This window comes from Xenopus tropicalis, chromosome 5 (genome assembly GCF_000004195.4).
Source record: "Xenopus tropicalis strain Nigerian chromosome 5, UCB_Xtro_10.0, whole genome shotgun sequence".
Lineage (NCBI taxonomy): Eukaryota > Metazoa > Chordata > Amphibia > Anura > Pipidae > Xenopus > Xenopus tropicalis.
In genome coordinates, this window is record NC_030681.2 from 95,532,787 (window position 1) to 95,554,869 (window position 22,083).

The window sequence follows — 22,083 nt, forward strand, 5'->3', positions numbered from 1 at the left end:
AGAATGGCATACACTGGCTACACAATTAGATGGTGAGGAGAGGGGGAATGTGAGATGTGCAGTGACATCTAGGTAGTGCTGAACGGAAAGCTAAAGTTATTGTCTGCCCCGCCTATAAGCCTAAGGCATAGAGGCGGGGCAAGCAATATATGATTGACAGCTGGGATTTTTAAATGCCTTTATAATGGGTTTGGATGTGTTAATATAAAAAATAATTTGGGTTTCATGTTTAATTTCAAAAGGACTTTTATTATACAGCTTTTTATGTCTGGGTGACAGGTCCTCTTTAAGATCTGTGCCTCCAAAGTTGCCCCAAGTAGCTCCCCATCTTCTCTGCTGGCGATACAGCGATGCAAGGCAGAATCCACTATGCACCAATCGATTGATCAATCCTAGCCTTTCTTCTGTATACGAAGGAGTCAGGCTAGGATCGATCAGTTGATTGGCCCATAATGGATTCCTGCATCGCCATATTGCCTTATTTCAAATGACCGGAAGCCAAGTTTTAGCAGATATTTTCTAATAAAGCATTCAAAATAATAAATGGTGTGCAGGATAGGGCGATTATTGGAGCAGGTTAGAATAGATTTTTTACTTAAAAATTTTTAGTGTTACTTTTCCTTTAATATTTAGCTCTGTACCAACATCTCAGCATCCATCTATACTTGAGAATTTGGATTTTTGCACTCCTGTTAGGAGATATTCCAATTCCACAATTCTGTAGTGCTATATTCATAAGGTTCAGGTAAGGGAAGGGGGGAGGTAGTTGTTCTGTCCCTTAATTTACTCTTTATTCAGAAGCACAAGTAGGGAGCATCAGTGGATGTAGGAGTCATTGGGGCTCTGTACTTACCGCCTGCCCTAGGGCAGTTGTTAAGGGCTCTGGCACATGGGGAGATTAGTCGCCCGCGACAAATCTCCCTGTTCGCGGGCGACTAATCTCCCTGGATTGCCATCCCACCGGCAAAAATGTAAGTCGCCAGTGGGATGGCAAATCGCCGAAGTTGCCTCGCGAGGCATTGCCGGTGGGATGGCAATCCGGGGAGATTAGTCGCCCGCGAACAGGGAGATTTGTCATGGGCGACTAATCTCCCCGTGTGCCAGAGCCCTAAGGATAGAGCTGATTTTTTATCTGGTGCAAGTTGCAAAACACAGATAGTGGTGCTCTCTGCTCTCTAAATGAACTCTTTCTGAAGTCTCGCTAAATTACCCCTTTTTTTTATCTATGTCAGTGTATTGCTATATATATATATATATATATATATATATATATATATATATAAACACTTGTTTTATGTAATAGTACAGCACCCTGCAATAGAACTGCATTACAGTATGAATTTGATCTTTTAATATATGTTTTGCACTTTATAGTGTGTACTGTCCATTCTTGAACTTATTTTATATATACAGGTTTAGGACCCCTTATCCAGAATGCTCGGGACCAAGGGTATTCCGGATAAGGGGTCTTTCCGTAATTTGGATCTCCATACCTTAAGTCTACTAAAAAATCAATAAAACATGAATTAAACCCAACAGGATTGTTTTGCATCCAATAATGATTATTTATATCTTTGTTGGGATCAATTACAAGGTACTGTTTTATTACTACAGAGAAAAAGGAAATCAGTTTTAAAATTCTGAATTATTTGAGTAAAATGGAGTCAATGGGAGAGCTTTCTGGATAACGAGTTTCTGGATAAGGGATCCCATACCTGTATGTATGTATGTATGTATATATATATATATATATATATATACAGGTATAGGACCCGTTATCCAGAATGCTTGGGACCAAGGGTATTCCGGATAAGGGGTCTTTATGTAATTTGGATCTTCATACCTTAAGTCTACTAAAAAATAAATAAAACATTAATTATACCAAGTAGCATTGTCTTGCATCCAATAAGGATTAATTACATCTTAGTTGGGATCAAGTACAAGGTACTGTTTTATTATTACAGAGAAAAAGGAAATCAGTTTTAAAATTCTGAATTATTTGATTAAAATGGAGTCTATGGGAGACAGGTGTTCCGTAATTTGGAGCTTTGTGGATAACGGGTTTCCGGATAAGGGATCCTATACCTGTATATATATATAAAATCCAGACATCGGCACGCACCAATAATTATGATCAAAGGCCGGGTGCACATCAAACCTCATATTCACATCATAAACGGCACTCACGGCATAAAGTCTATAGAAATGTGCTTTATTGAGATTCCAGATCTACGCGTTTCGATCCACAGGGAATCGTCCTGACGACAATCCCCTGTGGATCGAAACGCGTGGATCTGGAATCTCAATAAAGCATATTTCTATGGACTTTATGCCGTAAGTTCCGTTTATGATGTGTGTATATATATATATATATATATATATATAAACTGTGTCAAATTGCTATAAAAGCAGACTATTCTTTTTTTTTTTTTTTTTTAATTTTAACTTTTTTATTAGAGATAGTAAAATACATGACATGTACAATGACAATTCCAGTTGTAGACAATTATGACAATAAAAAGCATTATTGTTGATCAAGTTTGTTTTTTGCGTATTGTTCCTTGAGGGGGAGAGGAAAGGGTGGGGAGAGGGATTGGGTAGGGGGTGGGGGGTGTAAAAGCAGACTATTCTTAATACTGCCTCCTATTATTAAAGTAGTTTTAAATTCTATTCTCACATTAAACTGTGTAACTTAATAACATATAATATGAATATATTCCATATCATTACATTTGTTTTTTTTTATTTATACAGCCTCAAATAACAGGAATTTTTAAGGCAAATTATGATGAATCTTTATACAAGCTTGAGAGTCAGTACTCCAAACTTTTGGTAAGAACTCTGACTTAAATCTACTATTTAAACTAAACAACTGGCTTTATAAATGGCTTTAATTTTATTCTGTTTTCTTTATCTGCTTAAAGAATTCATCAAGAAACCGACAAAAGCATTTAGACACACTGCACAGTTTTGTATCCCGAGCCACAAGGGAGCTCATTTGGCTTAATGAGAAGGAAGAGGAGGAAGTAGCTTATGACTGGAGCGAAAGAAATCAGAATATACCTGCCAAAAGGGACTATCATGGGGTAGGGTCTTTGTCTTAGGGATTCTGAATAGTTAAAAAAAAATACATTACTGCACATAATAATTGTCATCTCTGTATGTGAAGGATTTAATGAGAGAACTCGACCACAAAGAGGAGATCATCAAATCTGTACAGGACATCGCAGAGCAGATGCTTCTTCAAAACCATCCTGCAAGATCAACAATTGAAGTAATTATTTGGGATCTTTTAACACTTGATTTTACCCCTGATGTGCATTGGTTATCAGTTAACATCCACCTGCAATCTTTTAGCTTGCAATTGACATATTGTGGGCATGGCCATTCTTGGGTACCATGAACTTGTTTTTGGGTATTATTTAACCTTGCAATTTATTCAATATAAATTCCTTTTGAATGTCAGAAACAACAGATAATTTATTTCATTTTACATCTGTGAAATATAGATTGTTATCATATTTATAGAGCTACTAATTAAGCAAATCCATGGCAAGTGGCCCTAACCATAAGGGCTTTATAACTGCACTATTTGTTTTTGTTTATGTGATAACCTGCGATTGGCCAGTGATACATTTGTTTGAATAGTGTGTACACTTTGAAATTAAAAAAAAATAAATTAATTAATTTAATTTAAATTAAAATTGTCATCTTATTCACAGGGAGATTTAAAGGCATGACTAATGGCATAATGATTTGGTAAAATAATTCAATTTGAAAGGCATGTATTATTATTATGATATGTATATAACTAATCAAGCCATATCTGTGGGCACCTACATTTTAGCTGTTTTTGCATTTCAAAAAGCTGCATAATAATAGATTCACCTGTTCACCTTTGGTCAGTTGAGCCATTTTTTGCTTGCTACATGTGAATCTATTGTTTAGGTGTCTGTATATTAGACTAGTGCCATTTGTTACATTGGGATACTGTTTATTCTTTACATGTCAATGGCACTACTTTGCACACAAAAGCATAATATTGCCCACAATGTTGAGCTCACAAAGAGTCAAGCAAATTTCAGTTTTTCTAAATTGACAAACTAAAGGTTTTAAGAAAATGTACATGTATCAACAGCTAGTAATACAACTTTAGCTTAAGGTGCTTGCACTTAAATATAACCCCTCTATGAATCTAATTGTTTATTTGTTCAATAAATAAATATCTTGGCACCATATCCTTTTGCACAGACTTAAGATTTGTGATACATTGATGTACTATGATAATCATGACCTACTGGTCTTATGTTGTATTCAGCATTACCTAATGCCTTCTCTTATGCTGCTCACTGTCCTTACTTAGACTGTTATCCTGTGTATGAGACTAGGGTAAGGATAGTAGACTTTACACTGCTCTACACTGGGAGATGCAATGCACTGCAGAACAGAGTAACATTAGGACACATCTACACTACTTGACCTAGATGCCTGCAGTCTCCTTGCATCTTTAAATGTAGTTGCACAGTGCATAAATATAATAGGATTTTTGTTTTTTCCCTTCATTTTATAACCATTTTCCCATTTTCCTAACCTAAGGCTTATAGAGCTGCTATGCAAACTCAATGGAATTGGATCCTGCAGCTTTGTCACTGTGTTGAACAGCACATACGGCAGAACTCTGCCTACTTTGAGGTATGTGTATATATTACACAAAAAATTAATTTCATTCAAGTCATAAAGATGCTAATTTTACTGATCATTATTACAGTATTTCTCTTCAATGATAATTGATCTACGCTAATTCTAATAATTATTTTATAGTATTTTAATGATGCCAAAGATGCAGCTGAATATCTGAAGAGTTTAAAGGATGCAATACTAAGAAAATACAGCTGTGATAAATCGACCAGTCTGCATAAACTTGAAGATCTGCTCCAGGAATCAATGGTAATATAAGTCTTGTTCATATGTGTCATATTTCAGCTAAAGTGTTTTTTATATCAGCTTCAGGTCATTATAATTTCTTACTATATATTTGTTTAGAAATTGTCTGCTAAATTTTGCAGGCATTGAGAATGCGGGATACTTTAAAGGACATGTCAATCCCAAAAATAAGTTTTTGCTTAATAAAGAAAAGATAATTGTAAGCAACTTTCCAGTATGAATTTTTTATTAATTTTCCGTGCATTAAAAGTTATTTGTAAATGTAATTGCTATTGAAAGCAGTATTTGCTGAACTCCTGGTTGTTCCTTTTTAAACAATGTTGCAAAGGTCAGTCTCCTCCAGCAAGTCAGGTCTATCATTTTGCTGCCTTGTGTTACATTGTTTCAACAGTCTGAGCCACCAGGGCAGAGAATATATATATATATATATATATATATATATACAAATAACTCAAAAACCATTACAAATGTGTAACAAATGTATATTGCAAAGTTACTTAAAATGTTGTTTTCTTTTATTAGGCAAAAAATTATGTTATGGGTTGACTTGTCCTTTAAGGGACAGGGGGAAGATTGTCAGCCTACAGATAAGCACAGGCTTACCCCTATGCTTAAAAATACTTTTAGTTATTCCTGCACCTGGAATCATTGAATCTGCTGAGGTGCAGGCACACGCAGCCAATATCCGCTAAGAAATGCAAGACTTGGCATGTGTTGGTGGATATCGGCTGCATGTGCCTGCACCCAGGCCCTTATCCTCAGGATGACAATCCACCCAGTGTACCCTTGCCCTAAATCCTTGAATTAACTCATTCTATTCTTGATTATTCAGGAGGAAAAGGAACAACTTTTACAGTACAAGAGCACAGTTGGCAGTCTTGTTGGAAAAGCAAAGGCAATTATTCAGCTGAAACCCCGGAATCCAGACAACCCACTCAAAGCATCCATTCCAATCCGAGCTATCTGTGATTACAAACAAATTGAGGTCAGAGCCTTCAACATGATTTTTGGCACCAATTCCTAAAGGAGGCCATACACGCACCGATAATATCGTACGAAACCTCGTTTCGTACGATATTCGGTGCGTGTATGGTATGTCGGCGAGTCGACCGATATCGCAGGAAGCTGCTGATATCGGCCGACTCGCCGATCGGACCAGTTTGAAAATTTTGATCATGCGCCATAGAAGGTGCCTGACCAAAATCTCCCTTCAGCGCTGAATCGGCAGAAGGAGGTAGAAATCCTATTGTTTCTACCTCCTTACCTGCCGATTCAACCCTGAATGGTGTGTGACGGATCTGACAATGTTTTCTGAGACCGATGGTCGCACGAAACATCGTCAGATCGCCACGTGTATGGCCAGCTTTACTCTATCTGTATATCCTTTTTTATCAGTGTTCATTTATTAGAGGGTGCAATGGTGGCAATATATGCAGTTTTAAATGCTTAGCTTTCAGTTTTGCCCCACTTTAATGGATCATTAAATGATAGGTTTCTTAAGCTAAATGTTTTGCAGGTTACAGTGATCAGATCTGTACATGTATAGATAGCATAATACAGTGAGTTTGTTACTGATTATTTTAATAATACAGAGGACATAGGTTATTGTAGTCACAGGAAAGTAGTTGGTGTGATTAAACAGCTCCTGGAATCAAGTTATAATGTTTTTTCAAAATGATTCATTCTTTCTTCTTCTTTTTTTCTCTCATCTTGCTTAGATCACTATTTACAAAGATGACGAATGTATATTAGCAAGCAACTCACACCGTGCTAAATGGAAAGTGATCAGCCCTACTGGTAATGAAGCCATGGTGCCTTCTGTGTGCTTCACAGTGCCACCCCCAAATAAAGAGGCGGTGGATTCTGCAAACAGGTATATGTTAGCTAGTAGTATTGTTAAATCTGTACCCTTACAGGCTTATAAAAGTGTGAAATATAGCTCTTTACAGAAAGTAGTGAGCTCTAAATTTCACACTTTGAAGAAAAAGCACTCACAGAGGCAGATTGATAATATTGAACTGGGTAATGCAGAGACATTCCCAGCAGTGTGATATTTTCCCCATTATTAACATTTTCCTGAGTTTTAATGAATTGGCAAGTTTCAGAAACAAGAATGTGTCAGTTTGCCCCAATGTGTCTAACTTTCAAACAAAATGTTTTAAATTATAACTTTTTATAAGTGTATCGTGATTTATTAAGTTCCAGTATGAGTGATTTCTTTGTGATCAGACTGGTCAGTTTAGAGACTCAGCAATCTTTTCAGTTTAAATTAGGGTTTATATGATGGTCTGTCAAAGATGTCACATAATGAACCTGAAGACAAGAAGATTAGATAGAGATAGTTGATAAAACAATTTGTTAGTCTGAGGAGTTCTTTTTTAACAAAATACATTGGTTTTTTTTTCAGGATTGAGCAAATGTATCAGAGCGTCCTGACTCTCTGGCACGAATCTCATATAAACATGAAAAGCACTGTGTCCTGGCACTACCTAATGAATGAGATTGAAGGCATCCGGGCCAGCAAAGTCTCCACAGTATGTGCAGTGAGATTCTCCATCTATTATAATGCCTCTAAATTACTGAAGATTGATGTACATATAATGAGATATGATATGTTTTTCCTCTATGCACAAACATGTGTACTAACATCTGCTTTTGAATGTAGTGGATAGTTTTTCTTCTACACACATCCTATTGTGTATTGTGATTCTCTCAGGGCATATAGCTTTTAATGCATGGCTGTACTGTACTTATTTTCTCTTTTTTTAATTACCCATAACATGAGCAGCTTTGCTTTACTGTGTAGTTGCTCTTGTTACCCATGATGTGCTTCTAGGCTGTTTTATTGTTACTGCAAGATATACTAATCAGCGTTTTTGCATAACATGCTGAAAGCCTTTAACGAACCACACTCCTCTTTGGTATCTGCTTTAGAAATATAGCATTATATTAACTGAAAATTTCTGGTGAACTGCTGATTGAAGCTGAATTTTAATTTTGGTTTCCTTGCTTTCAGATTAAAACCTTGTTGCCAGGCGAGCATCAGCAAGTGTTAAGCAATCTGAAGTCCCGCTTTGATGAATTCTTAGAAGACAGCCAGGAATCCAAGATTTTTTCTATGTCTGACATTGCACAACTTGAAAGAGAAGTCAATGTTTGCAAACTCTATTACGAAGAGCTTCTGAAGTCTGCAGAAAGAGGTTAGAAGCATTTAGTGCAAATGGCTGACTTTTTCATACAGTTGTATATACACAACAATCTTTTGAACAAATTGTCTTACAAATATAATTTACAAATACATTGAGACGTAGGGGCTGATTAATCACTGATTTGGGGAATCTAAATATTGGCAGCTTTTAGGTGCCAAACTTTTCTTATTTATGTAGGTCTGCTCATGGAAAAAACCTCAACTAACAAAGTATATTTGCCGAAAACCCTGTGTGATTTCCTAAACTCACTCAGGGTTTTGTGCCATTAGAACTATGCTTCTAGCATCAACCTCCACATGTATCTTAAATGAGACATATCATATAAAAATTAAGAATTTACCAGAGAATTATACTCCTCTAAATATAGGATTGTGCTTAAAAAAGCAGTGTTTCGGACTGTGACATTGAGAAATTCCACCAAAACCCCACTAGTCCCGCCCATCTTTTCCACTTCCTGCTGGCGGCTCTCAGTACAGGCACTGTAGGATAGGAACCAATCAGCAGCTAGGCTGACATGATAGGGAACTGAAGCCTGTCTTTACTTGTATGAATGCAGGGCTCTAATTGGCTATCTCCTCCTGCTGTGCTTTTGGCAGGGACTGTTAGGACACGCTCACCCTTAATTTGAAACTTAATTTGAGAACTGATAGGATCTATAGGGAGCTCCAATAAAGGATTAATGTTTAGTCCAAAGTAAAACCAGCACCATATATTATTCATAATTGCCTACAAAATTAGGTTTTTTTTTTCCATTTATCCAATATGTCTCCTTTAAAAGTTAATGTTTTACATTATTAACATACTTACTGTAAGGGGTTAACTCAATCAATTACTCTAACTAGGAAATATCTATGTAACCTGTGATGAAATTATACTGTAGAGTACAATATTTGGTTAGGGTGTAGTCAAAGCCATGTCTTTCACTCTATTGCACATGTGTCGGCCCTGAAGCCATTGAATAATGAAGAAGTGGAAGAAGATGATTGCTCTGTGGTGCTCACTTAGTACCTATAGAAACTGTTTAGATAAATGAAATGACATAGCAATTAAATGTAAATGGTTGTATTTAACAGAGGAACAGGAAGAATCTATTTATAATCTGTATGTATCTGAGATCCGAAATTTCCGCCTACGAATGGAAAATTGTGAAGAGCGGCTAATCAGACAGATCAGAACACCATTAGACAGGGATGATCTTCATGAAAGTATATTAAGGATTTCTGAGCAGGAGGTGAGTTTTAAAATGAATTTGATCTTTTACAAAAAAGAAAATGGAGAAATCAACTAATACCCAGTCAGCCTAGGTTTAATTAGTTAAAGCGCAGGTTGAAATGGTCTTTACAGCATGAACTATCAACTTATACAAACTTGGAAGAAACAATTTTAACTGATATATATGAGTATTGTTTTTTTTACCACAATAATGCTTAACAAAATGTCCGTCCTGTCCTATTTAACACATTATTTTTTACAGCTTTTCATCATTAATCTCCGCCATTTAAGTTATATGGGATTCATTTTATTACAAAGCCTAATATTATCGAGACTAACAATACAGTGTTGCTTCTAAGTTCTAATACCCCATAGAACAGAATGGTCTTCAACTACCAAAACACTGTAAAATTGATAAAATTGATACTTTGGTTTGCTTTCATATATGCGTTAATTCCTTTAATATTTCCTCACAGTAGGGAAACTGAAACTATAATCAAATTTAAACTGGACCCAGTTAGGATTTAAATAAATCTGCCCCATAGTTTGAAGGAGTTGGTCAAGCTGTAGTGTCAGTAGTTTCTCTTAGTATGAAAACCTTAAGGGGGCATATCTATTATGCTGTGTAAAAACGACGAGAAAATTTGCCACACATCGCCAGGCTTCACCGTGTAAAAATGGCGTAAAAACTGCATAATTTTTTACGCATTTTTTCTTCCACCAGAACTTATGGAAAATAACAGCGTAATATCCGGCGTTCAGACGGCGATCTTTTCCATTTATGTTACACAGCTTTTTACTCTGTTTTTCCGGCGAATTGGTTTTACATGGTTTTACAGCATAATAAATACGCCCCTAAGTGTTCAGTGTTATGGTAATGTGCTCAATATAACCTTAGGTAAATGTAGTTCTCTCTCTCATAGGGTTAGTAGAATACATGCTAATGACATTTTTTTGTTTTTTCTTCTGTCTAGAAATTAAAGAAGGATTTAGATCACCTTAAAGCTGATTTATCATCAATATCTGAGAAATGTGATGAATTCTTCAGTCAAGCTGCTACCTCACCCTCTATAGAGGCACTACGCACTGAGCTGAATGTTGTTATCCAGAATATGAACCAAGTGTACTCCATGTCTTCCATTTACTTGGAAAAGTAGGTCCAAATTTATGTTCTTTTCCAAATCTATACAAGAGTCCAAGGGCATCTAAAAAGGTGGCAAACACTGGTTGATTGCAATTATCTCAATTCCCACCAGCTTATTGGTGTTTACTGTTTATTGTTTATTCAGAGTTGAGTTACAAGGATGTAGCTTAACGTATGTAAAGTATGTTTACTAATTTTTTAACAGATTAAGGAAAGAAGATATCTTTTCATTGTAGTTTTGGTATAGAGGTTTTAGCCATGTAAGGTACAGCATGGCTGAAGGGACAACCTTTTAACTTTAACAGGGATTTCTAAAGGCCATATTGTAACATTTTGTTGGACAGAACTATGCTATTTACATAGATAAATAGTTTTTAAAGGTACTTTTTGCTTACTCAGGTTAAAGACAATAAATTTGGTGCTAAAGAACACACAAGGAGCAGAAACTCTTGTGAAACTCTATGAGACCAGATTGTGTGAAGAAGATGCAGTCACGGCTGACAGAAATGGGATTGACAAACTTGTGGCCACCTTAAAGGTAAGGATCTTATGTGAAAGTCATACTGCTCCATGTGGTAATAGGATTACATGAAAAGTGCAGCTGCGTGTTTCCGGACACGTATAATTCATCTACACAATGTTGATAAGGTACTTTTCATCAGAGAGCTCCTAGGGTTTCTTCTGCAAGCATTTAGCTCCTTATTGCTCAGTTGTCTCTGTTTTCTGCTTCTGGAGTCACAAAGTTAACATAACAGTAGCATCAATACTTTGTACTGATATATATTTATATATTTATAGCTCTGGCGGTCAGAGGTTGATGAGAAACGGGAAGTGTTTCACGCATTAGAAGACGAGCTGCAGAAAGCCAAAAATATCAGTGATCAAATGTTAAAAGTGCACAAGGAGCGAGACCTGGATTTTGACTGGCACAAGGAAAAGGCTGACCAGCTTGCAGAGAGATGGCAGAACATTCATTCTCAGATTGAAAACAGGTTGATTCTTTTTAATTGAATTTTTTTTTAAAAACATTGCATTGCATTTGTTAAAAGCAGTGCGTTGTTTAACTTGTTATGTTACTGGACTGAGGAGATACTTGTACTATATTAGCTGCTAATTTGGAATGCTTTGTGGGTTAATGATTAAACTCAAAGTACTATCGACAAACCTACATATTATGCAGATTTCCTACACTATATTTTACAGTTATGACACATTAATAGGGAACAATCAGAATATCCAAGGCTATTGTGATACTAATATCTACAGTTAGTACTAGTGGTTGTATTTATAGTTTATGTATGTGAGTGTATAGATTGGTAGGTGTGGGTTAGGTGTGCTGGGTTTACTTGGATGGGTTGAACTTGATGGACACTGGTCTTTTTTCAACCCTAAGTAAAATTTATGACTACAGTGACAAAATGCTGTTAAATTGCCATGGACATTACATTAATTAATATTACAGGTAAACAAAATCGTGTTTTTAATAAATCTATTCTTGTAACCAGATGTTTTAAAACATCCATTATAGCGAAATAGGGTAGGCACAGAACAGCTAATGCCAATGTACAAAATGAAAATGCAGTAGTAAAAGAAAAACCTATGCTAAAATCCCTAGACTTGAGAGTTTACCATTACAGACATAAGTGGTTTATGTTCAAGAAGAGTGGTATCTTTAGTTCATTCCTTTTACAGTTGGTTATATGTATTTTTGCATTGCAAAACTGTTATTGTATAACAATAAAATTATTTTTAACTACCATTACATTAGATTACGTGATCTGGATGGCATAAGTAAGTCTTTAAAATACTACAAAGAGTCATATGGGGCACTTGACTCATGGATCAGACAGATAGAAGAAACACAAAGTATGCTTCAGGAAAACATGCCGGAAAACAGCAAGGCTCTGGCAAAGCAATTGGATCAGCAGAAGGTAATATGTGTGTGGCATAGCACTTCCACAGTCAATGTATTATTGTATACTGGATAGTACATTCACCTCCATTTATTATGTTTTGTATTATTCTGTTAATGCTACTTACTCTTTAGGAATGTACAGTACAGAAATATTGAAAAGTGAAAGTTTCATTTATTCAGCCTGTTTGTTTATTCCAGATGCTGATTTCAGAGATTGAAATGAAACAAAGTAAAATGGATGAATGCCAGAAGTATTCTGAACAATTTTCTTCAGCAATTAAGGTAATCCATGATTAGTTTTCAGCATAATTTATTGGTATTGTATCTTTAGCTGCTAGATTATTTTCTTTGTTTTGCAACTTTGTTCAGTTACATCATACTTTACTCATGGTCTGTGGGGCTTATGTTGTTAAATCTGAAAGTGAGGTTTCCCAGGGTAGAGATCAGTACCAAGTTAATGCATTTATAGTGGATGTATAGCATGCATAATGTTATTGTAAAGCATTGCAAATTAATAAGCATTGTATTACTCTTTTATAGTACAGACTCTGGATTATATATCACAAAGAAAGAGAATATGAAATGAAGATATTTCCTTTAATAGGCTATGGGTTTAATAAAGTCAGGAAGAATTGTGGTGATTTTATATATTTATTTGTATGCACCTCTTGTGCTTTTTCTTTCAGCCTAATGTTCAACAAGAACTTGCTCTGATTTGTTAGTGGGGCCTGGTAGCCCTCCTGTTTACTAAACAGCACTGCTGTTCATTTTTGTTGCTGCGGAGCACTCTGTGCTTGCTGTTGCTCTTACACCTTCTTTTTGATGTTACTGCTGAAAATACAAGCTATTTTATTTTCAAAATGGTAAAGAAAAATATAATTATTGTATTGTTAATTGATTTGTTTTGCTCTGTAACACTAAAATAAGGCCATTTTTCTGCCTATAGTTCTGCTTTAAGCAGGATGACATTAGTTTCCTGATGTAGCATTATGCAGTCACAAGTAGATATTAATGGTTATCTGAGCAGCTTGAAGGTGAACATTGGCAAGCTTGTTCTTGTGGTTTGCCTCAAATAAGTGTTTATTTAGTCCAATGATGGGATTTTTGAGCTTACAGGCAACACACAAGTACACAGTAAACATATATTGTGAGTAAATATGCCTATATAATTTAACCTTGAGGAATACAGGTATATTAGTGTGTCAACATTCACTCAACAATATTGTTATTTATGTATGCTTGCTTTTTTAACAGGATTATGAGTTGCAGTTAATGACATACAGAGCACTGGTGGATTCCCATCAAAAGTCACCAATGAAGCGCAGAAGGATTCAGAGTTCTTCAGATTCAGTTGTGCAAGAGGTAAATTTAAAACTGGGTTTCAAAATATTTGAAGCTTAAATCCTTGATAACTATATTAACTTTGTGCAGTTCTGCCCTATAGAAATATAAAAATTGTAAATCATCCACAGAGGTTAGAAATCAATCAGTTTTAATCTGTGCTGCATTTTTTCATGTTAGGGAATGTTATTCCATGCCCAAGGCTGGTTTAAGGTACAAGTGGACCCTGGGCAAAATTTCATAGTTGGGCCCCCACTGCCCTAAGACATTTGTCATAGAATAACATTCAAGAAAATGAAGGTCAATATAGTTATGCAGGCAGTGAAGAAATGGTCAGCAGTTTATTAAAATGAGGGGTTGCTTTCTCTAAAGGATACATCTGCCAAAGGTTATCCCAGGCTCCCTATCTTGCTAGGCCCTGGGAAAATGCTAATTTATTAAAATGATCCTGTCCATGTTGTGACACGTTAGTTACGTTATATCATTATGGTTGTTCTGGCTATGTGACTTGTAGCATTTTGATTAAACAGAACAAAGGGTTTGCTTTTCCTGTTGGGAGCAATGGGTAGTGAAAGATAAGTGTTTGGGGCAAAAGTCGGGGGTTAAAGGGTTTTTTCCATTGCTTCCTGTGGCTCTCAGTATGTGGTTACCTTTGGAACATCTCAGGGTTTTAACTGTCTGTAAGCCCCAATGCCATTCATTAAAAAAAAAAAAAAAAAAAAATAGCACAGTAATATATAGGAATAGTGGAAAGAGCATAAGAAATACTTGGTGCAGAAACACGAGAGGGCACATATCACTAGGACAGTAGTACCTAGAGGGTCTTTCTTGAACAAACAATTAACCAAGTTGTACAGCAAAGAAGAGAACCCAACACTAAAAAAAGTCAGTACAAGTATGTGATCCATTATCTGTAAATCTGTTATCTAGAAAGATCTGAATTATGGGAACGACATTTCCCATTGACTCAATTATAAGCATATAATTCACATTTAAAAAAAAAAAAAAAATTTCTCTGTAATAATAAAACAGTACTATGTACTTGAACCAAACTAAAATATAATTCATCATAATTGGAGGCCAAACAATCCTACTGGGTTTAATTAATACTGTATATAACTTATTTTTAGTAGGCTATTGGCATGTTGATCCAAATTACAGAAAGATTAATTCCATACCTGTAATTAAAAAAAACCTAGAAAAAGTAAAGTGGGGGTTAAAGGAGAAGGAAATGTTACTGCCAATAGATTAGCCACATTAGTTCTGCCTAGAACACTTTATTTATTCTGCAGAAAGCTTTACCATACCTGAGTAAACAGCCCTAAAACCTCCCTCTGTTTGTTTAAGATTGCAGCTGCCATTTTAGCTTGGGCTCAGTATCTTCCGTGCTAGCTCAGATAACACATTCTTATAGGAGGGGGAATAATTTCTAATGAATTTTTATGGGAGGGGGGTGCAAAAAAAGGGAGAGGGAGACAGGAGAAAGCTGCTGCAGACTTATGCCCCAAACCTGAAGGAGACCTAAAGGAGAGGAAGTCTGATACTGAAGAACATGTGTACACAAAAAAGAAGACAAGAAATCCTGTGTTTCTTTTGATAGAGAACTCAGTGCAGCTTTTCTGTGAGTGCTTATGGCTGTATTTACATAGAACTTTTTTTGATAAAGCTTTCTTAGTTTTTACCTTTACTTCTCCTTGGAGCTCAAGGTCCACCCCAGTTGAAGTTTTAAATATTGAGTGGCAAACAATAAGATGGCAGCCTGCAGCTTTGTTATACAATTTCTGTGTGAGAAAGCTGGTTGAACTTGGAAGGGTTGAACTTGATGGACCCTATGTAATTATGTATGTAACTATGTTTTTCTTCATGGTGGCACTTGTTGACAGGGATAAAGTTAAGCCAAATAAACACTTTTGGTAAATATATATATGGTTTTGTAAGTGTTTAAATGTTTTATAAAATTGGTAGATTGAATTGTAGTATGGGAAAGTACATTTGCATCTGCATATTCTGAAAACATTAAATGGAGGAGCCTGTGAATGTAGGTGATCACACAATAAGAGACCTTTCAATTGACATTATTATCCAGTGCAGTCACAGTGGTGTAATATAACATTAGTGAACACTGGTGACATAACATTTCTTCAAGTTGATGGGAGCTAAAAACACAAAGGGCCTCAGGTAAGACTAAAAACTAAACTTAAAAAACTAAGACTAAAAATTAAATCACAGAGGGCCTCAGGTAAGACTTATGTCATGCACTAACTTTAATTTGTAAATCTGTTAGGTTTCACCACATTTATAAGCATTGCAATATTTTGTGTGGCAAGTGAAAATACCCCCTCATTTACATATCTTAAATAAGCTTCAAATACAGCAAAATATTCACGTTATAATTTGTCTTTTTCAGTGCACAATTAGATATATAATTATATATAAATTAATTAGTTCATAATTTTAAACTTTTTTTCTCTCTTTTTAGTTCATGGCTTTAAGGACCCGTTACACTGCTTTAATGACCTTAATCACACAACTGGTTAAATTTTCTGGTGAGACCCTGAAGAGGATGGAAGAAGAAGAGGTAAAGTCAAACATTTCAGGCAGAACACTAGAACAAATTCTGTTGTTATTGAACACATTCATTCCTCTTAATTGAGCGACCAGTTTAAGAGATTATTATTTCCTTTCTGACTTTTATTGAGTTAATAGTAGGAGAAGAAATAGGTATTTGGTCTGCAGCATTTATGAAAACATAAATTATTTTACAAACATATGTTTGATCCAGGAAAAAAATATATTGTTAAAAATGTATTATTTTATAACTAAAAGCTGCGTGGTAGTTATGCTTGCACCTATTCCACTGCTTAGGATGCTTTTTGACACCACACAGTTTACCTGGTACCAGCTGGTGCAGCAAAGTCATTGCTTGTATACCTTTGCCTGGACCAGATACTGATTTTAGTTACATTTCTTTACTGTTCCGGTGTGCCATCTGGGGGTAATAGCACCTTCAGAGTAGATAGAATGAAGGTTCCTGTTTTTGAAGGTGGTGGAATGCATCTATTATATGTTTTACATGCCATTTAAATGTTTTATTTTTGACATTAAAGGAGAAGAAAAGCCTTCTCCATGGTTTTTGTATATTATATTTATAAAAGGCTATTCTCTGGTTACCTGAATCACTATAGCTGCAAAACTAAATTATTTTATGTTACCAACTTCTACAACTTTCAGTTCCAACCCTGAAACACTGAACGAGCTTGTAAATTTTAAGTAATTGGTGTTATGTTTGTTTAATCTCCCCCTTTGTGTTTTCATACTACAGAGTCTCTTTTTCTCTCCTTCCACTTATTTAATTGACCAAGCCTTTGTTTTTTATGCTTGTGTTTCTTTCTTATACCTTTGGTGAAGGGTTACTGTGTTTGCGTACTTTTAAGCATTCCTGAAAAATATTAGAACAGCATAACATTTGCTGCAGACAAAATAGTTTTAAACTTTAAATAATTTTCTTTTTACCAAGATCTTTTATAGTATAATTTGATTTATTCGGAACCCCTAAAAGATATATTTGAACAGGTGGGAGTTCTTGGATAACTTTAGACAAAGTAAACAAAATTCTGTAATTGCAATTCAGGCATTTATATGGATGTTCGTACATTACTAGTCAAGACTAGGGCCATAACGTCATGGTCTCCGTTCCCGAAGCAATGTATGTACTTGCACTGCCAATGACTTCCCTGCCATTCCCTACTGGGGCTTTTTGCTCTGGTTTCTCAACAGTTTCATAATCTTTCCCTTAAAACGTATGCCACTTTTCAGTAAGTAAACAGTCATATTTTTTCTGCAGTGTGATGCATGGTAAACTAAATTTAAAAAGAGGAATTATTAAATTATGGGGAAAAATAAACAATGTACAGTACATGAGGATCAGGTAATTGAACCTCCCAAATAAAATGTTAAAATGTTACTTTATAACATTATGCCATTATGCTCTTGTGGTTATAATATTTCATTGACATGTAATCATCATTCTAAATTGTGGTGTCCTTTGACTCTTGTTCAAGTGATAGTCAAAGGAGGCCATTTTACAACAGTTGAGCTATAACTTCTGCCCACTAACTGGTTGCCACGGTTTACTAGACCAACAAAACTGCACCTTTTCTACCATAACACCATATATCCCTTAAGTGCTGTAGTTATAAGAAACAATCTGCCTTTGCATTAGCTATAAAATGATACTTTAAACCAAGTAAATGTTCTGGTAGTTCATCTTTTGAATAGCTAACATGTATTTACATGTCTTTTTGGATGTAATATTTCTTTCCTTATTTTACTCTTGTGTTGTCATTTCTTTGCAATTGTGCACATGCAAGCAATTTCATGTATCAAATAATTGCTTGAAAGTCCAGTAGATGTTGTGCTTCTTGTGCTTTTGTTGATGTTGGGTGCTTTATTTCTTACTGTTCTCCTGAACCATCCTTGGGAAACGAGCAAAATCTTCATTTAGAATTTCATGAATATGGTAAGTAATTATTATATCAAAGGCTTTTTCCACCCAAAGCAGGGATAGACAACTAGCAGCTATACAATTTAACTCTATGAAGATACTGAATGAAGATAGCTGAACTGCAAATCAAACCACCATGAGAGCTTTCAACTCCCTGTGAGCTGTATTACAATAACATCTAGAGTGCCTCAAAATATTCTGCAACATTTCTAGTTTATATTTGGCATGGTTATTCTTCTTTTTCACACAAATCTGTAATTTCATAAGAATAATATGAATCCAAGATGCTGCTGTGATATATATGCAGACCACATAACTCACTATTTTATTTTTAGTTAAATTCTTTATAGATTTCTAATACAGAAACTATACTTATATGTTTTAATTAAAACATAGAAAGCCAGCTCTCCATTTGCTCTTATGTTTTTTCATCATTAATTATATCTCCACTAATGAAATAGGTGAACAAATACCTCTGCTAATTTCTAGTTTTGTGCACAAACTTTATATATGAGCATTTCTCCTTTCACTTTGTTTTAGACTGTAATGTACACAGACCACTCTTCCTCTTCAGCATATCCAGATTTACTAGAACAGCAAAGAGCAACAATAGAAGAAAACAAAAGGCTTTTAAGAAAAATACAAGAGCTAGAGGCTACTCTTGATGATGTGAAGAAGCAAAAGTATTTACTAGAGCAAGAGATTCCAAAAGTTAAATCTGCTGCTGAAATGGAGGTTAAAAAACATCAAAAAGCAATTGAAGAGATAAATTTGCAGAAAACAAAGGCTGAGTATGAGGCTCAACAGTTCCGTTTGGAACTAGAAACTGCAGTTAAGCGGAAAACTGCAGTAGAGCAGCAACTGGAACATGTAAGCCAAATTACTCGTCAGTCAGAAACAAAATGTAGTGCTGTGGAAGACAAGCTCAGGGCCTTTAAAACCCAAATAGAAGAAAGTACAACAGCAAGAAGAAAACTAGAAGAGCATCTAAAAAGAAAAGATATTGATCTGCAAGAATTGGAAAAGACAAAAATCACTTTGATGGGAAAACTGAAAAGAAAAGCCGATATTGAGGAAGAACTTTTAAGACAAATGAAACAGCTTGAACATGATCTTGAATTTCAAAGGAGTATGGTTGAAAAGGGAAAAATGGAATATGAAACCAAAAGGCAAAAGACAGAATCAGTTTACAGTTTCTCTTCTGGAAAGGAAATGGTGATTCCAGCACGTGCATCAATCCAAGAAGCGCATTATGTGATGGAATCAGATATAAGAGGGCCTCAGATTGAGCAATATGCTAAAAAAGCAGAAAGCCTAAAGCAACAACTAGATGATCTTACATTGGCCAACAAAAAAACAGAAAATGAACTTAAACAATACAAATCAGAGCTGAGCACACTAAATAAACACAAAGCTGCTGCTGATGAAAAAAATCGTCAGCTTAAAAATCAGTTTGATGACACACATAATATGCTTCAGCAGCTTAAACATGATTTAGAACAGAAGAACCAACTGCAACAAACTTATGTGTTACAAATAAGGGAACTTGAAAGAAAAGTGCACCAGAGCCAAGATAAAGCTGAAGAAGCAAGACAAGAGTCTGCAGAGCGTAAGAAAGGTTGCATGAATTTGGAAGAGGAACTTAAGTCACTGCAACAGGATAGGCTTTCTCTAGAACATCAAATAAAAATGCTAAAGGGTGATTATGATGATAACAGAGAGAAACTGAAAGTTTGTCAGGAGGAACTGAGGCAAAAAGAGATGTCAGAAAGAAATTGCCAACAAAAGATCACATTCCTAGAAGAAGATTTAAGCAGGAAGAAACAAGAAGTAGATGACTTGAAAAAAAGACTAGATGAGCTTTCTCGGTCTCAGTCAAAATCAGAGAGCAATTTTAAATACTTGGAATCACAAATGAGTTCTTTGCAACACGAGAAGATTGCATTAGAGCAAAGATCTCAGTCTAGAAGCGAGGAAGCTGGCAGTTTGCGTGAGCAGCTTAAGAAAGTTCAAGAGGAACTGCTTCTAAATTCCAGGTCCCAGAAAGAGGATGAAATAAAACTTCTTAAACTTCGAGATGAATTGACAAAAAGTAATCAGTGGGCAGACACACTGAAATTGAAGTTGGATGACCTAACTAAATTAAATACTGAGACAGAGATTCAGTTAAAAAAACTTAAGTCAGACTCAGAAAAAATAGCCATGGAAAAATCTACCTTGCAGAAAAATGCTGACATGCTAAAATCTCAGCTGGATAGTGCCAGAGAACAAATACGACTTACAAATGAACAAGCTCAAAAACAATCTAAGAGTGGGCAAGAGGCTCAGAACATGATAAGTAGACTGGAAGAAGATTTGACAAGATCAAAAAATGCAGTGAATGAACTGAAGCAGAAATATGACAAGCAAAGTCTAGCTTTACTTAACTCTGAAAAGGAGATGCGGACTTTGAAGGCTGAACTGAACAATTTGACCTTGGAGAAAAAGATGACAGATCAGAAAATTCAGCTGCATCAGGGACATGTGCAGGAAGTTAACAACAAACTGAAAAAGGCACAGGATGACCTTCATAAGAAGATTGTGGATGAGCAATTGGCACAGAAAAAGATTGCGCTTTATCATGAGGAGTCTATAAAATATAAGCAATCAGCAGAAGAATTCCGGAAGAAACTTGAACAAACAATGGAATCAAACCTTAGTACTCAGAATGAGTCCTCAAATATGAGACTTGAAGTTGTTAAATTGAAGCAAGAAAAAAGCATGTATGAAGAGAAAATTAGATTGCTAAAAAATGAGATTTCAGAATCACAGGAAAGGTATCAGAGGTGCCAAGAACAATTAAGCATGGGAAAAAAATCAGAATTAGAACACGCCCAGAAATGCCGCAAACTAGAGGGTGAATTAGAAGCTCAGAGGAGGGTGGTTGAGAACCTGAAACAGAAAGTCGATCTTCAGAGACAAGATCATATAAATCAGCTAAGATGTTTGCAGAGTGAGATTCAGCAGAACAGCTCTGTTACAAGTCCACTTCAGAAGTCTGAAATGAAAGGGACCAGCTTTATGTATTCAAGTTCAGGATCACAGCAAGGTTTTGACCAGAACAGGTCAAAAGGGTCTCCAGGGCTGAGACGAAAACTCGATTCTCATGTAGATGTTAATGTCCCGATTTTTAAAACAGAGCACATAGAGGAAAAACGGTTACAAATAGATGGCTTTGATGAAAATATTCAGAAGGAACTCCAGCATCAGCTCTCCAGGATAAAGCAGTCACTGGACAGTTCTGAAAGCAAGCCTCCTTTTGCAGAACTTGTGACCCAGGCAAGCAATGAACTCAAACTTGCCATTGATAGCATGAGCCCATACAGACAGTTGTCAGAACTGGGAAGTGTGAAAGATAAAAATATCCAAAATAACATGCAAACATTGAGATTTGAAGAAGGAAAATTTGGAAAAGATCTTGGAAAATTTGAGCAACCTCTGGAGGTATTCTATATGTATCCCCACGGCTTTTTGTAAACATCACGTATCTGCTTCCTCTGCTTATGGTCACTTGGGTGATGATGGCTTTATTTAGCAGTATTCTAAAATGTGCCGTACTATTATATCTAACATATATTTCCCTTGGTGAATTCCATGTTTGGCTTTGCTGGTGGTCTGGGTACCTTTAGTAAAGAAGCTTTTCTATAGGTTATACTAACAGCTCTCCTACTTCCCTTTATTTCTGCAAGATTTCTGGCTGCTTGGGTTTTGAAGCAGTGTATTTAATTATGAAGAATTATTTCCAAAATCGTCATCTTATTTTGAATATTACTAT

The 22,083-nt window shown here is 35.6% G+C and overlaps 1 protein-coding gene across 29 annotated transcripts in view; it reads left to right on the top strand.

The window, feature by feature from the left end:
- dst (dystonin) overlaps positions 1-22,083 on the top strand; it is a 281,394-nt gene that overhangs the window by 146,073 nt on the left and 113,238 nt on the right. For 28 of the 29 annotated variants that reach the window (XM_031903049.1, XM_031903050.1, XM_031903043.1 and 25 more), the window contains 17 exons: positions 2,755-2,832; positions 2,925-3,086; positions 3,170-3,274; positions 4,597-4,692; positions 4,822-4,947; positions 5,777-5,929; positions 6,663-6,817; positions 7,352-7,478; positions 7,961-8,144; positions 9,227-9,384; positions 10,340-10,518; positions 10,909-11,047; positions 11,308-11,501; positions 12,278-12,440; positions 12,623-12,706; positions 13,679-13,786; positions 16,245-16,343. In XM_031903049.1, the coding sequence (XP_031758909.1) occupies positions 2,755-2,832; positions 2,925-3,086; positions 3,170-3,274; positions 4,597-4,692; positions 4,822-4,947; positions 5,777-5,929; positions 6,663-6,817; positions 7,352-7,478; positions 7,961-8,144; positions 9,227-9,384; positions 10,340-10,518; positions 10,909-11,047; positions 11,308-11,501; positions 12,278-12,440; positions 12,623-12,706; positions 13,679-13,786; positions 16,245-16,343 (2,310 nt within the window). Of the gene's footprint in view, positions 1-2,754; positions 2,833-2,924; positions 3,087-3,169; positions 3,275-4,596; positions 4,693-4,821; positions 4,948-5,776; positions 5,930-6,662; positions 6,818-7,351; positions 7,479-7,960; positions 8,145-9,226; positions 9,385-10,339; positions 10,519-10,908; positions 11,048-11,307; positions 11,502-12,277; positions 12,441-12,622; positions 12,707-13,678; positions 13,787-16,244; positions 16,344-18,809; positions 21,753-22,083 lie in introns of all 29 variants that reach the window. The other variant, XM_031903067.1, reaches the window with a different exon arrangement.